The following is a 12,568-nucleotide window of genomic DNA, read 5'->3' as shown; positions in this document are numbered from 1 at the left end:
ATTGTTAAGATGTAAGACAGATGATCACTTCTGTTTCAGTAAATTCAATTTAAAGCGTCACTGTCACCTCCCACATTCTTCACGCACACGGAAGGAAAGCAAAGACAGTGACGTGTGGGTTTTAAGGACTGTTTTGCTTCTGAGTGACTTTGAAGAGGCCGAGGAGAGTCGCCCCTTTCCCTGGGGGGTCAGGCTGTGGTAACAGGGTGAGGTCTTTGAGCTAAGGGACCGTATCGTTTTGCACCATGGCTATTTGGGGAGACGTGTGTTTTTGCTCATCTGCATGGTCTGCAATACGGATCGTGCTTTGAGGGGTGGCCGTTGTGCCCAGAATAGGACCCGACTCTCCAGGCCAATCTGCCCTCGTGTCATAGAACCATATGAGTCGGGAGGAAAATGCTCTCGAGATACTATCGTTAGTATCATATGGATTCTGGGGACCAGGGCAGCTCGTGAGGCGTCCCTACTCATGAGGCCCCTTGGGGGACACCACCCCCAGCCCCAGACGCACGGCCATCAGAGAGGGTCCCCACAGCGCAGCCCTTGGCTGGTACTTCTGAGTCTGAGTGCAGTCGCAGCGAAGGGGGGGATGCCGGGCGTGGAGGCCCCGGGCCCCGTGTCTGGGGTGTGCAGGGGACGCATGGCTGCTGGGTTGGGGGAAAAGGTGAGCAACAGCACCTAGCAGAGGCCAACACAGGGGTGCACGCGCCGCCCGGCACACGGGGTCTGTATGTCTCCAACGCAGGCCTGAGAGCAGCCGTGTCCCCTCTCCCCTCCCGACCCCTAACCCGGTCGGAGTTCCGTTTTGTGATTCCGGACCGGCCGGTAAAGATACCGTGTAACCTACACGATTTGTAGGGACTTGAACTCTGCGGTGGTTGTTCTGTTGCTGGTGTTACGGGCTCTGCGGCCAAGAGGCCGAAGTAGCCCTCACTTACCCAAACACTTGGGCAGAGAGCGGTCCCATAGGCCATTGGCCATGCAGGTTAGGGCGGACGATCCCAGCAAGTAAAACCCCTTCTTGCAATGATACATGACGCTCGTCCCATATTCAAAACTCTCGGGGAAATTCTGTTGCCCGTGACGAATGGCGTTTTCCACAAAGCCTGGATCCGAGCAGTTCACCACTAGGGGAGGGAAAAGAACGTAGCATCGTTTAGACACAGTCATAAACAGGAGGGCCCGCTCCGTGTCCAGCCGGAAAGTGCGTGAGATGAGGATGTGGCCGCGGCGCCCCCACGAGCCTGTGCTCCCCCGACGCCTTCCGCTTACTGCGTCGTGGCCGCGCTGCCAACACTGCCAGGCAGTGCACCTGCCGCTGCGCGAGCCCGACGGCCTGACGCTAACTTCCTTCGTTTCCTAATAACCGACCTCCATGCAGCGGACAAAGACGGTTTTCTTGGTTAGGTTTGTGTGGTGGAAACGTTAAGACAGAACCCGCCGACGTCGGGTGCATTTGGGTATTTTTACCGGGCTGCAGTATTTCCACCGCCCGTGGCACAGTAGAGAGCCCGCCCCCACCCACGTGCACTAATTAAGGCCCCAGGATGGGCCCGAAGCCGCGTCTGCTGTCCGCCCCGTGCAAATAAAAATGCCAACTGTCCCATCAACACTTGATAGAAATGTAACTGAAGGCAGCCTCTGATGCCGGCTTCCTCGGCAGCACCAGCCCGCAGGGACGTGGCCGCGCTCAGGGTGCTCTGAGGGTGCGGGGGGTGCAGCACGGTGCTTCTGCAGGCACCAGGAGAGGAAAGAGACCTGATGCACCCGTGCACCCGTGCATGGTGAGCTGCGGGCAAAGCAGCGACTCTCCAGATATTTCTGGCTCACGGGGGGCCGCTCAGCTGGTTCAGCTCGGTCCCCCCCTCCGAGAGCGCGACCTCCTCCCTCCTCGGACTGTGGGGAAGGGGTGGGGTGCAACAGAGGATACGGGAATCCCTTCAGTGCTGGAAAATCCTGTTCTGTGCTTCTCAGGGCAACCCTGAGCTTTTGACTTGTGTCAAAAGACACAAGTTCTTTTGAGCCAACAATAAAAGTGTTTCCGGAGCCCAGGCAGGTCACCGTGAGGCTCGGGACGTGTCCCACCCACAGTAAAACTACAGCCGAGCCCTGAGCAGCAGCAGGAACCGCCCGCCTGGAGGACGTCGCACAACTTGGCGGATGAACCACCTGTGCGACCCGGCGGAAGACAGCTGCACAGGTGCATCCTGCATTCGGAGTGCGAGTCCCTGAGGGTCGCGTGTCTGCGTGTGTCTACGTGCCCTCGGGACTCGGTCCCCGGCACAGCATCGGTCTTGTCCCGTGAGGGTAGGGGCGGCTCAGGCAGCCGGCCGGGGTGGGGGGACCAGGCCCCGAGCCCCTCCGCAGGGACAGGGCTCCACAATGCCCCATGTAGCCCATGTCAGCGCTGCAGCCGAGCTCTGGCCTCCTCCCCGTCCTTGCGGGGTTGGCCCCACTCGCCTTCCTACCGGCCGGTGGGGTGGGCTGGGAGACAGGAGGCGGATGAGGCCAGGGCCACCTCGGCTTGGGAGCTGGGAAGAAGGATCCAGCCGGGGCGAGGACACAAAAAAGAGGGAGGCTCTAGAGGCAGGGAGTGAGGGCTGCAGGAGGTGTGAGATCCAGCTGCGCCCGTGTCTGCAGGCCGGGGAGGCGAGGCCGCAGTCCGCCCGAGGAGGAGGAGGAGACTTTGGGACACCTCAGTCCGTGCCACCTGCTCCGAAATACCAGGCTGTGACCTCCAGGGGCCCCCCTGCCCGGCGTTGGAGACACGAAGGCCCTGGGATCACCGGCAGCGCCCTGGGGTTTCAGGTTGCATGGAATCACCTGGAGAGGACACTGTCGCGCTGGGTCCCAGGCACGGCCCCACCCCTTCGTGGTCCAGCACCCTTAAGTTAGTACAAATGCGTGACAATGATGAACAGTCCGTGAGCCTCAACGGGGAAAACAGAATTGCTCCTTATGTGGGAAGAGTTACGCCGACACGCACCCCAACTCTGCCCGTTATCTTTTTGCCTTTCCAGTCTTTTTTTTTTTAAATTTATTTTTTATTGGAGTTCGATTTGCCAACATATAGCATAACACCCAGTGCCTTTCCGGTCTTGTCCTGTCGCATCAGCCCTGAGCCGCCGGAGCCGGATGCAGCTCCCTGCATTCCTTCCTTGATATTTGGAGGCTCCACTAGGAGAGCCCACTACGCTCTCTGCTGGGGCAGCAACAACTTGGTCCAGCAGAGGCCCGGACGGCACCTGCTAGGCACCCGGGGGCGGGCAGGCAGACGTCTCCATAGGGAGCCTCGTTGGCGCAGGACCCGGCCACCCGCACCCACCCGCCGCGGCCTTACTCCTGGGGATCGCACCTGAGGCCCCAGCTGATGTGCAGCCAGGACAGCCCGGGCGTCCTCCGTCTCAGCCTTTACGACTGTATTCCCTTCTTGACTTCTGCGAATACGAACAGTCCCTTTTCACCCAATATTGCCCTAAACCTGCTCGTGTGTTCTTTTCAGTCCCGTGCTACTGGCTCACGGTGACACAGCTGCAGGCCGACGCACTCCCCCGGTGCTGCCCCTAGGAGCATGCGGTGACACACCCGGACTCGGAGGCCTGATGAGCTGATTGTCGGATAGGATTTACTCTACGCTCAGCATCTGGGTGACTCGCTCTCCCCTGGATGCCACAGACTGCAGGGCTCCGTGACGCCCCCAGCTCTGGGTGCCCTTCCGCCCAGGCCAGCTGCAGCGTCTCCTTGGACACCAGTGTCATCAACCGTCCAGACACTGGTTTCCTTATCAGGTCCTGGAATCAATACCTGCCCCAGGTCCTGGAACCTGTGCATGACCCAGGCAATAACCGGGTGTTTATGTTCCCAAGGAAGGTCTCAGTGACGACAAGGGGATAGGACAGCCTTCAATCCCAGGTCCTCTCCCGAGCTGTTCAAAAGGGGGAACCAGACCACGCGTTGCTCCAAGGTTGCAGAAACATAAAATGAAAGGTGGTAACAGAATTTGGAGAGCTCGCCATGGCCGTCCGCAGCGTAGACAGCGTGGGCCATGCAGACAGGGTCGATCCTACAGGGCTTTCCGAGGCCTTTTGTGGGTTTGGTCCCATCCTTATGCTTGACCAGGATGATCTGTGAAAATCTCAATTGCTTCTTAACTGACTAAAGCAGCTCTGAGCTCTATCCCTGGTCCTCGGAAACAATCTTCATGGTGAATTCTTAAGCCCAACATACAACCTCTCCTTCCATGCTTTCTACAACGTTCACTCACTTATTAAAATGGCTTCACTCATCATCAATAAAAAGGTTGACCTTGGCAGGTCTCTGGGATGCCCTCTAATGTGTCTCTCCAGAGTCCGGTTGGAAACAGGGAATCCAGAACAGATTCCAAAGTGCCTTTCAATCTTTGACGTCAGCACCATTTCCTACAAGTCTAGTGCTTTTTCTCTTCAACCACTTTACAGAAGGATGGCTGACGTGTGAGAAGCTGCCCGTACCTGCCGCGTACAACTGTATGATCTGGGGACAAGTGCACATCCATGGAACCATCCTCACCGTGAAGGCCACGGTGGAGGAAACATCCGTCTCCTCCCAAAGTTTGGTTTTTGAAAAAAAAGTATAAATGACTAGTCCTGATTTCTCAGCTGACAGCTTCAGTTTGTGGAAGATAATTTTTTTAAAGTTTCATTATAATTCTTACACCAAAATGAAAACTAAATAGAAAGTGTTTAAACTGTAAAACTACAGTTTTTAAACTGTTAAACTAGCTAAGACTACGCTGTTATGTCACAATTTGAAAAGCTGGAATTCAGTAAGAGTAGTAGAAGTACAATGAGTCAATAGAAGCAGGTGACTCCTGTTTTTGCACAAATAAAGTCCATGTAATGACCAAAAAAAAAAGACTGAATATATTATAATCATATAATAACAGATGTATATGAACATTTAAGAAAAATACCAAACCCACAGGTTTTCAGATGGCCGTGGGTGACATTCTGGGCATGAGAGGTGGTCCACGCATCTGGGAGCATGCCAAGAGGCCGTCTTTCCCTGTTTCTGACTTTTTCTCAGGTCAGATGTCCCTCAATGGTTGGACACACATCCATGACTGTCTTCTCAACGTGACAGAGCTTTAAGGGAAAGCGGGGAGGGCGGGACAGGGTGCACGCGGGTGAGGACGGGATGGGATGACGGATGGAAAGTTCCATTGGAAGAAGCCTATGCAGGTGAGATCAGTGATTTACTGATCAGTGTTATTAGGACTTCACTGGTGCGGGACAAAAGACCACGGTGGGAGTCACAGGGGTTAACGCAGAGGCGCTTGGCGGCAGCGTTGGGCCTAGGAGGTGGAACTTAGAATCCTACGTGAAAGCCACAAGACTCGAAGGTTATGGGTTTGACAATAAACAGTTCAATCATCTCTGCTGCAACTGGTTTTAAACTCCTACACATTTACGACTGTCTTTGATCCAGTACTTTATACTTCACCACGACATCAAGTTCTCACATCCAGCTTTAAAAATACGTTGAAAAGCAATTTTTATCCATTCATCTTTCGGTGGACACCAAGGCTCCTTCCACAGTTTGGCTATAAAGAAGCTGTGTTCTCTGTATACAATGAACTATTCCTCAGCCATTAGAAACGACAAATACCCACCATTTGCTTCAACGTGGATGGAACTGGAGGGTATTACGCTGAGTGAAGTAAGTCAATCGGAGAAGGACACACATTATATGGTCTCATTCATTTGGGGAATATAAGAAATGGTGAAAGGGAATAAAGGGGAAAGGAGAAAAAATGGGTGGGAAATATCAGAAAGGGAGACAGAACATGGGAGACTCCTAACTCTGGGAAACGAACTAGGGGTGGTGGAAGGGGAGGTGGGTGGGAGGTGGGGGTGACTGGGTGATGGGCACTGAGGGGGGCACTTGATGGGATGAGCACTGGGTGTTATTCTGTATGTTGGCAAATTGAACACCAAAAAAAAATAAATTTATAAAAAAAAAGAAAAGTGATTTTTAAATATTTTTTTAAATGGAGGGTTATTACAAGTTATAATCCCTTACATGTAAATTTTAAGTAGCAGTTGACTCGGTGAATTACCCAAACAAGTCAGACCTGAGCTTCAAATGTGTCAGGGACAGTCATTATTTCAGGATGATGTTTAGTTTTAAAGCCGCACAAAAGCGACCACGCCCAAATTATGTAGCAATGGCATGGGGAGCATGGGAGCCTTATTTCTGAGGGTAGACTGGGAACATGTTCAAAGCTTAATCCAGTTTTCAAAAAGGACCATGTGCCACGTATCACCCTATAGCTCTAGCATCTGCCTCACTCGGGAACATGGAGGTACACCGAGCATTGAATGTATAATTGGTGCACAACATTGGAATGTAAAACTATGACTCTGTTTCTCCATTTTTATTAAGAATTATTTAAAGTCACCAAATTGCACACAAACTGGCAACTATGTAATCCTTATTCCTTATCATTTTTTCCCTGACCTTTCACTTCTACAAAAATTCCTCAGTGTAGTTTAGCTCCTAAGATTAAGATTTTTTTTTAATTTTTATTTATTTATGATAGTCACACACAGAGAGAGAGAGAGAGAGAGGCAGAGACACAGGCAGAGGGAGAAGCAGGCTCCATGCACCGGGAGCCTGACGTGGGATTCGATCCCGGGTCTCCAGGATCACGCCCCGGGCCAAAGGCAGGCGCTAAACCGCTGCGCCACCCAGGGATCCCTTAGCTCCTAAGATTTAAAGAAAATTGTTCTAATAAAAATTCTGAATGGACTGACAAGCATGGTGGCCACAGGAGTTCCTGACTGCCCTTCACACTAGGGGCTCACTGAGGAATCAAGGCTGGAGGTAAGAGACCCTTTTCCCTCAATGAGCACCGTCCATGCAACACATGGAATGAGTCTGGACTCTCCATTCGGTCTACTGAGGAAGGCAGAAGGATGCTCAGGGTAGCCCTGTTGACCTCTGACTGTCACGTCCTGTGGTTTCAGTGCTCTAGGATCAAAGGAAGGAAGGAAAAAAAGGAGAAAGGACAGAGGCCTTGGGGAGAAGACCTGTCTCCTATTTTCTTGATTTTTTTTCTGAAAAACCTGTGTTTCTATATCTCTTTGGTCTTTACTCCTGCTTCTCCCATTTCCTTTTATAGCTCATAAAAACCTACCATGAGCAAGAAAATAAGAAAATGATGCTTCATAAGCTAAGAATAGCCAATTTAAATTCGGTGATGCTGGGAAAAAGGAATAAGAAGCAGTTCACTACATTTTTTTGAACATTCTCATAATTGGTTAGAGTTCCATGTAGCATGTTTTTAAATTGTTTTCAACAGGGGCACCTGGGTTGCTCAGTAGGTTGAGCGTCCGACTCTTGGTTTCAGCTCAGGTCTTGATCTCAAGGTCCTGGATGCAGCTCCGTGTTGGGCTCCGCACTCCACATGGAGTCTGCTTGGGGATTCCCTCTCTCCCTCTCTGTCCCTCCTTCTTTCTCTATTTCATTCAAATAAATAAATAAATGAATAAATAAATATATATGTATATATATATATTTAGAAAAATAAAATGTTTTCAACAGAAAGAATTATACAATGTTTAGAGAACAATGATAACTATGTGCTATTCAGTGTGTTGCATAGAATGAACACTTTTGGATGTGTTTACTAACTGGTTGAATCAAAATTTTTAAAATGGGATTACTGATGGAAAAAAAAGCAAAAAAGAACAATAGCAATTTATGACTGTTTTTCAAATATATGAAAGTTACATTTTCATTTTTATCAATACCTGATAAAGATGAAGTAAGCTTTAGCTTCAATTCAGATATACAGGTTTGATAAATGATAAACACTCTAATTAATTATAGTGGATTGTAATTGATTGCAGGACTTTCCTGAGCAAACAATAAATTTTGGAGGCATTAGACGTGGTGGGGAGGACTGCGGACTGTGTGCCAGGCACTTTGTGAAGAATTTTACAAGCATTGGATGGTCTAGAACTCCATAAACATGTGAGGAGGGTTCGCTTCCTTGGGTGTGCACGTAAGGAAGCTGATGTGAAGGAGCTCTGACCATAGACCTTGCATTGGGTTACACACGACGAGTGAGTGGAGAGACCGGGCATACAGCGTGGCACCCGCCCCGAGCAAAACTGTGCCACACGCTGAAAAACCCGAAGGGTAGACCTCAACTCCCTTCTGCCCCCTGGGAAATACTCTTCAAGTAGGGATCTAAGGGCAGCTTCTGGGAGTCGCCCACCCCAACTCTTCCCTGCTCTTGGCAAGAGCCTGCTATTCAATTCCGGGCTCCCCCCAGCGTTCAGTAGCTACTCCTGGCTGCCCTTTATCCATAGACACACCTAAGACTTGTGTTCAGTAAAGCCAAAAACACATAATTGGTTCTTATGTTTCCCTTACTTTGAAAACTGTACCATTTAAAATTTTGGATAATATGAGACAATATGATATGATACAATAATATTATAGTATGTATGATTTTTGTAGACATATAAGTGCCACCATATGCATAGTGGTCCTTTAGAAATTTTTTCATTGTTTCCTCTTTTTTTTTATTCCTCTCTAACCATAACAGAAACGTTAGTAACCCCATTATTTTCTTGATTTTATCATAGTGTATGTAATCACATTGGAACATATATTTTATGTCTCTTGAATTTAAATACCCAATCTTACAAAACTATGGGTAAGAAAGGAAAAAAGGCTAAGGCTTGTATGTAATACAAAAATCATTACACTAAGAAAGGAAACATGAACTGAATTATCCTAAAATTTGTCAGACTTGGTTTTCTCACTGGACTGATGGAGCCTTTGAGCTTAATGACACGTTTTGGAACTTAGGAAATGAAGAGGGATGCCTGGGGGGCTCAGTGGTTGAGCGTCTGCCTTTGGCTCAGGGCATGACCCCGGGGTCCTGGGATCGAGTCCCACATCGGGCTCCCTGCGAGGAGCCTGCTTCTTCCTCTGCCTGGGTCTCTGCCTCCCTCTCTGTGTCTCTCATGAATAAATGAATAAAATCTTTTAAAAAAGGAAATGAAGAGTCAGAGAAAGCTTTTATACAGAATCATGGGCCTCTAGGATGGTGTGCATAATCTGATTCTTAAAATAGATGTGAGACACTTGTTTCCCTTCCTTCTCATGAAATCTGCAAGCACATCATCTATTATATATTTCTTCCAGAAATATGTAACTACTAACAGAAAACATACCTTCTTTAACTTTCTAACCATGTTTGTAAAGACAGTGTTAGCAGGCTATAGAGCTAGTGTCCCGGGTGGGAGCTTTCTGATTGATCACGGATGCCGCAGGCTCGGCAGAGCTTCTTGTTAAGGGCAGAGTCTGAGAATAGCGAGGTGGCCCCAGGGTGGAGACAGACTGTAGAAGCCTCTCTGTAATCTGGCCTCCCTTCAGATTTATTGGGCGTTCAGTTCCAAAATTCAGGGTGGAGTTTCTCTTTCACATCATGAATGAACTAAATGTTGCAGGACTACCCCAAATCCCACTATTCATTGACCTACCTGAATCAGACATTTGACAATCAGATATTATCAAGAACTTGAGAGAAGAAATCAAGCACAAGAGTACATCTGCATGAGATACGACATCCTAAAACTCATGTGGAATTATTCAAGGAACACGTAAGATGGGAATCGGGTTGCATTGCAGTAGACAGTAGGAATCCTAGCAATTTTGTTTAAAAAGTAGCTATATTTTTGTTACCTTCAACTTTTTGAGTTTTATGCCATTTTTTTTCCCTAAGGCTTTACCACCTTTATGACCCTGTCCTTTTTGAGATCATGCTTCTCCTGGTTTTATAATAAACATGCAAATCCTGTGCCCTAGATCATATCTCTTAGATCATAAATGAAGAAAACAAAGCAATAGGGAGAAGAAGCAGGGAGCAAAGACACCTTGGAGACGTTCTTCTCACTCAATCCCACCAGGACTGCCTCTGCCAACCATCTTCCCCTTCATCACATGTACTGGTAGCAACAGACTTGACAGTGGAGCACAGATTTAAAGGTTCTACCCTGTAAAAGGCAGGGCCCAGAGAGTGAGAGGACAAGCCACGGAGTGGGAGAAAACATTAGCAAAGGAGGTACCTACCAGAGGGCTGTTAATCCAAAATATACAAAGAACTCTTAAAACTCAACAGTAAGACAGCAAGCAACCCAAACACAGACTGGACCGCAGACCTGAACAGACACCTCAGCAGGGGGGATACACTGCTGGCAAATGAGCACATGGAAGTGCCCCACGTCCCATGTCATCAGGGAAATGCAAATTGAGACAACAAGGAGAGGCACGGCACACCCACAACAACGGCCCAAATCCAGGACACTGACAACACCCAGCGCTGGCAAGGATGCAGGGCAAGAGGGACTCTCACCCATCGCTGGTGGGAGTGCAAAATGGTGCAGCTACCTTGGAAGACGGTTGGTGATTTCTCACAAAATTAGACGCGCTCTTTCCACACAATCCAGCAGTCATGCTCCTTGGTATTTACCCAAAGGAGCTGGAAACTCATGTCCGCACAAAAACCTCTATTTACCAAAACTTGAAGAAACGAAGATGCCCTTCAGCAGGTGATGGATAAATAACGGGTGGCCCATCCAGACCGTGGAATGTCATTCAGCACAAGAAATAGATGAGCTACCAAGCCATCAAGATATGTGGAGCCTCCAGGGCATATTGCTAAGTGAAAGAAGCCAGTCTTAAAAGGCTCCATCCTTTCCATTCTAGAAAAGGCATAACTATAGAGACAGTAGAAAAGATCAGTAGTTGCCAGGGGCTGGTTGGGGATAGAAAAATAGACAGATGGAGTAACGGGGATTTTTAGGGTAGTGAGGCTATTTTGCATGATACTCTCAGGGTTCATACATGTCATTACGAAAACAGGTCCAAACCCATAGAATGAACCACACCAAGAGTGACCCTGATGTAGACGTTGGGCCCGGAGTGATGACGATGTGTCCATGTGGGTTCACCAACTGTAGCAAATGTGCCGTCCAGTGGGGATGCTGATAGTGGGGGAGGCTGTGCCTGTGTGCGGGGAGGGGGTACATGGGAAATCTGTTTCTTCTGCTCAATTCTTCTACAAACCTAAAACATTGCTTTTCTATGATCTGAAAAACAAAGTCTGCTAAAATATTAAGTAGATTCATATTTTTTGAGAAATGGGAAAAACGTAAGAAAAGGCAAAATTACTACTGAAGAGGTTGAATCTCTCCTTTATTTTTTGTGCATTTCTTTAAAAATTGCCATATAGGTCTAAGCTTTTAGCCTGCATTTTCCCAGCACTGTGCTGTGCCAGAGGCGTCTAAAGGACCTAGCATAGCACCTAAACCCTGAAAACCATTAATAAGTGATAGCACTTAATGTCTGCTCCTTTTCCTTGGTATAAATTAGAGGAACATGGGATATAGGTCCCAAAAATGGTTTGTTAATGAAAAGCCCACGATTTTGAGTTCATTCTGTCTCTCGTCCAACGAGAATGTGTTCTGCGTCAAGTGGACAATGTCTCCGCGGCTGTGGGGGACAATCTCCCTACCTCGTTAGTTCCTCCCACCCCGTCCTCTTCACCGTCTCTCCTTAAAGGCAGGGATTACTTTACTGATCTCTGTACTGGGTGTAGCATTCGGAATGCAGCATGTGCTTAATAACTGTGGCATTAGGTAGAGCGGGAGGGCGTTGGGGAGCAACCTCGGGTGCTCTGGTGTACCTAAGCCATCAGCGCATGCTTCTGCTGTACCCCACCCCCCCCCCCGCCGCCCCATGCAGATGAATCGGATCCAAGTTTATGGGCATTCATTTTTAATCGTGGTTTCAGCTGTGCTGTGTTTTTCCTGTCATACAGGTGGAGAAAACACTTTGATCTTTTTTTCGATTGCTACAGCCCCACGAACACATAGCAGACGCTCATAGCTGTGTCTTTCCGCAGCCGCTCGTGTCCTCACCCCTTCCTGCAGATAAGTGTGCCTCATGCTTTCCTGTGACAGCTGAGGGGTCATCCTTCCAGCTAAGTTTAGCACAGCGTCGCATAAACATTTAGGGCATCCCAAAATATCCTGATATTCAGTGCAGAGAGGTGAGACGCAGAAGCCAGCTTTCTGGGCAGGTACACACATTCAAAGATGTCCCCTAACTGCTTCCCTTCACCCTGGTCCGTGGCTCATACAATAACAACATTAAAAGGGAAACTTGTTAGTTTTGGTGCTGAGCAGACCGCCACGTTGCCAGGAGGCCAGCAGGGCTCTTCTGTAAAAAACTCAGTGAGCAAGTGCATCCTGCACCTGACGCCTGACCACGTCACAGCCAGAAGCCTGCTTTCTGGGGAGGGTGAGAATGAGGGGACCAACAAGACGAACAAGACCTTCTTTTGGTGACAAGACTTCCTCTACACTGAAATAGGGTGAATCTAATACTAGTGTTTAGAGGGGAAGTGGAATTAGAAGACCTCGCACTCCCATAGAGACTTGTACCAGAACTCCACAGTTTGTTAGCCCAAGTTCACATAACTTTCAAAAATTGTTATTGTCTCATTTGG

The 12,568-nt window shown here is 48.7% G+C and overlaps 1 protein-coding gene across 2 annotated transcripts in view; it reads right to left on the bottom strand.

Moving 5' to 3' along the window:
* Window positions 1-12,568, bottom strand: part of CSMD1 (CUB and Sushi multiple domains 1) — a 1,871,666-nt gene that overhangs the window by 42,392 nt on the left and 1,816,706 nt on the right. For both annotated transcript variants that reach the window (XM_072763911.1, XM_072763912.1), the window contains exon 55: window positions 939-1,127. In XM_072763911.1, the coding sequence (XP_072620012.1) occupies window positions 939-1,127 (189 nt within the window). The remainder of the gene's footprint in view (window positions 1-938; window positions 1,128-12,568) is intronic.

Source organism: Vulpes vulpes, chromosome 7 (assembly GCF_048418805.1).
Source record: "Vulpes vulpes isolate BD-2025 chromosome 7, VulVul3, whole genome shotgun sequence".
NCBI classification, from domain to species: domain Eukaryota; kingdom Metazoa; phylum Chordata; class Mammalia; order Carnivora; family Canidae; genus Vulpes; species Vulpes vulpes.
Note: the sequence above shows the minus strand (reverse complement) of the source record. Positions and strands in the feature narration are given on the sequence as shown.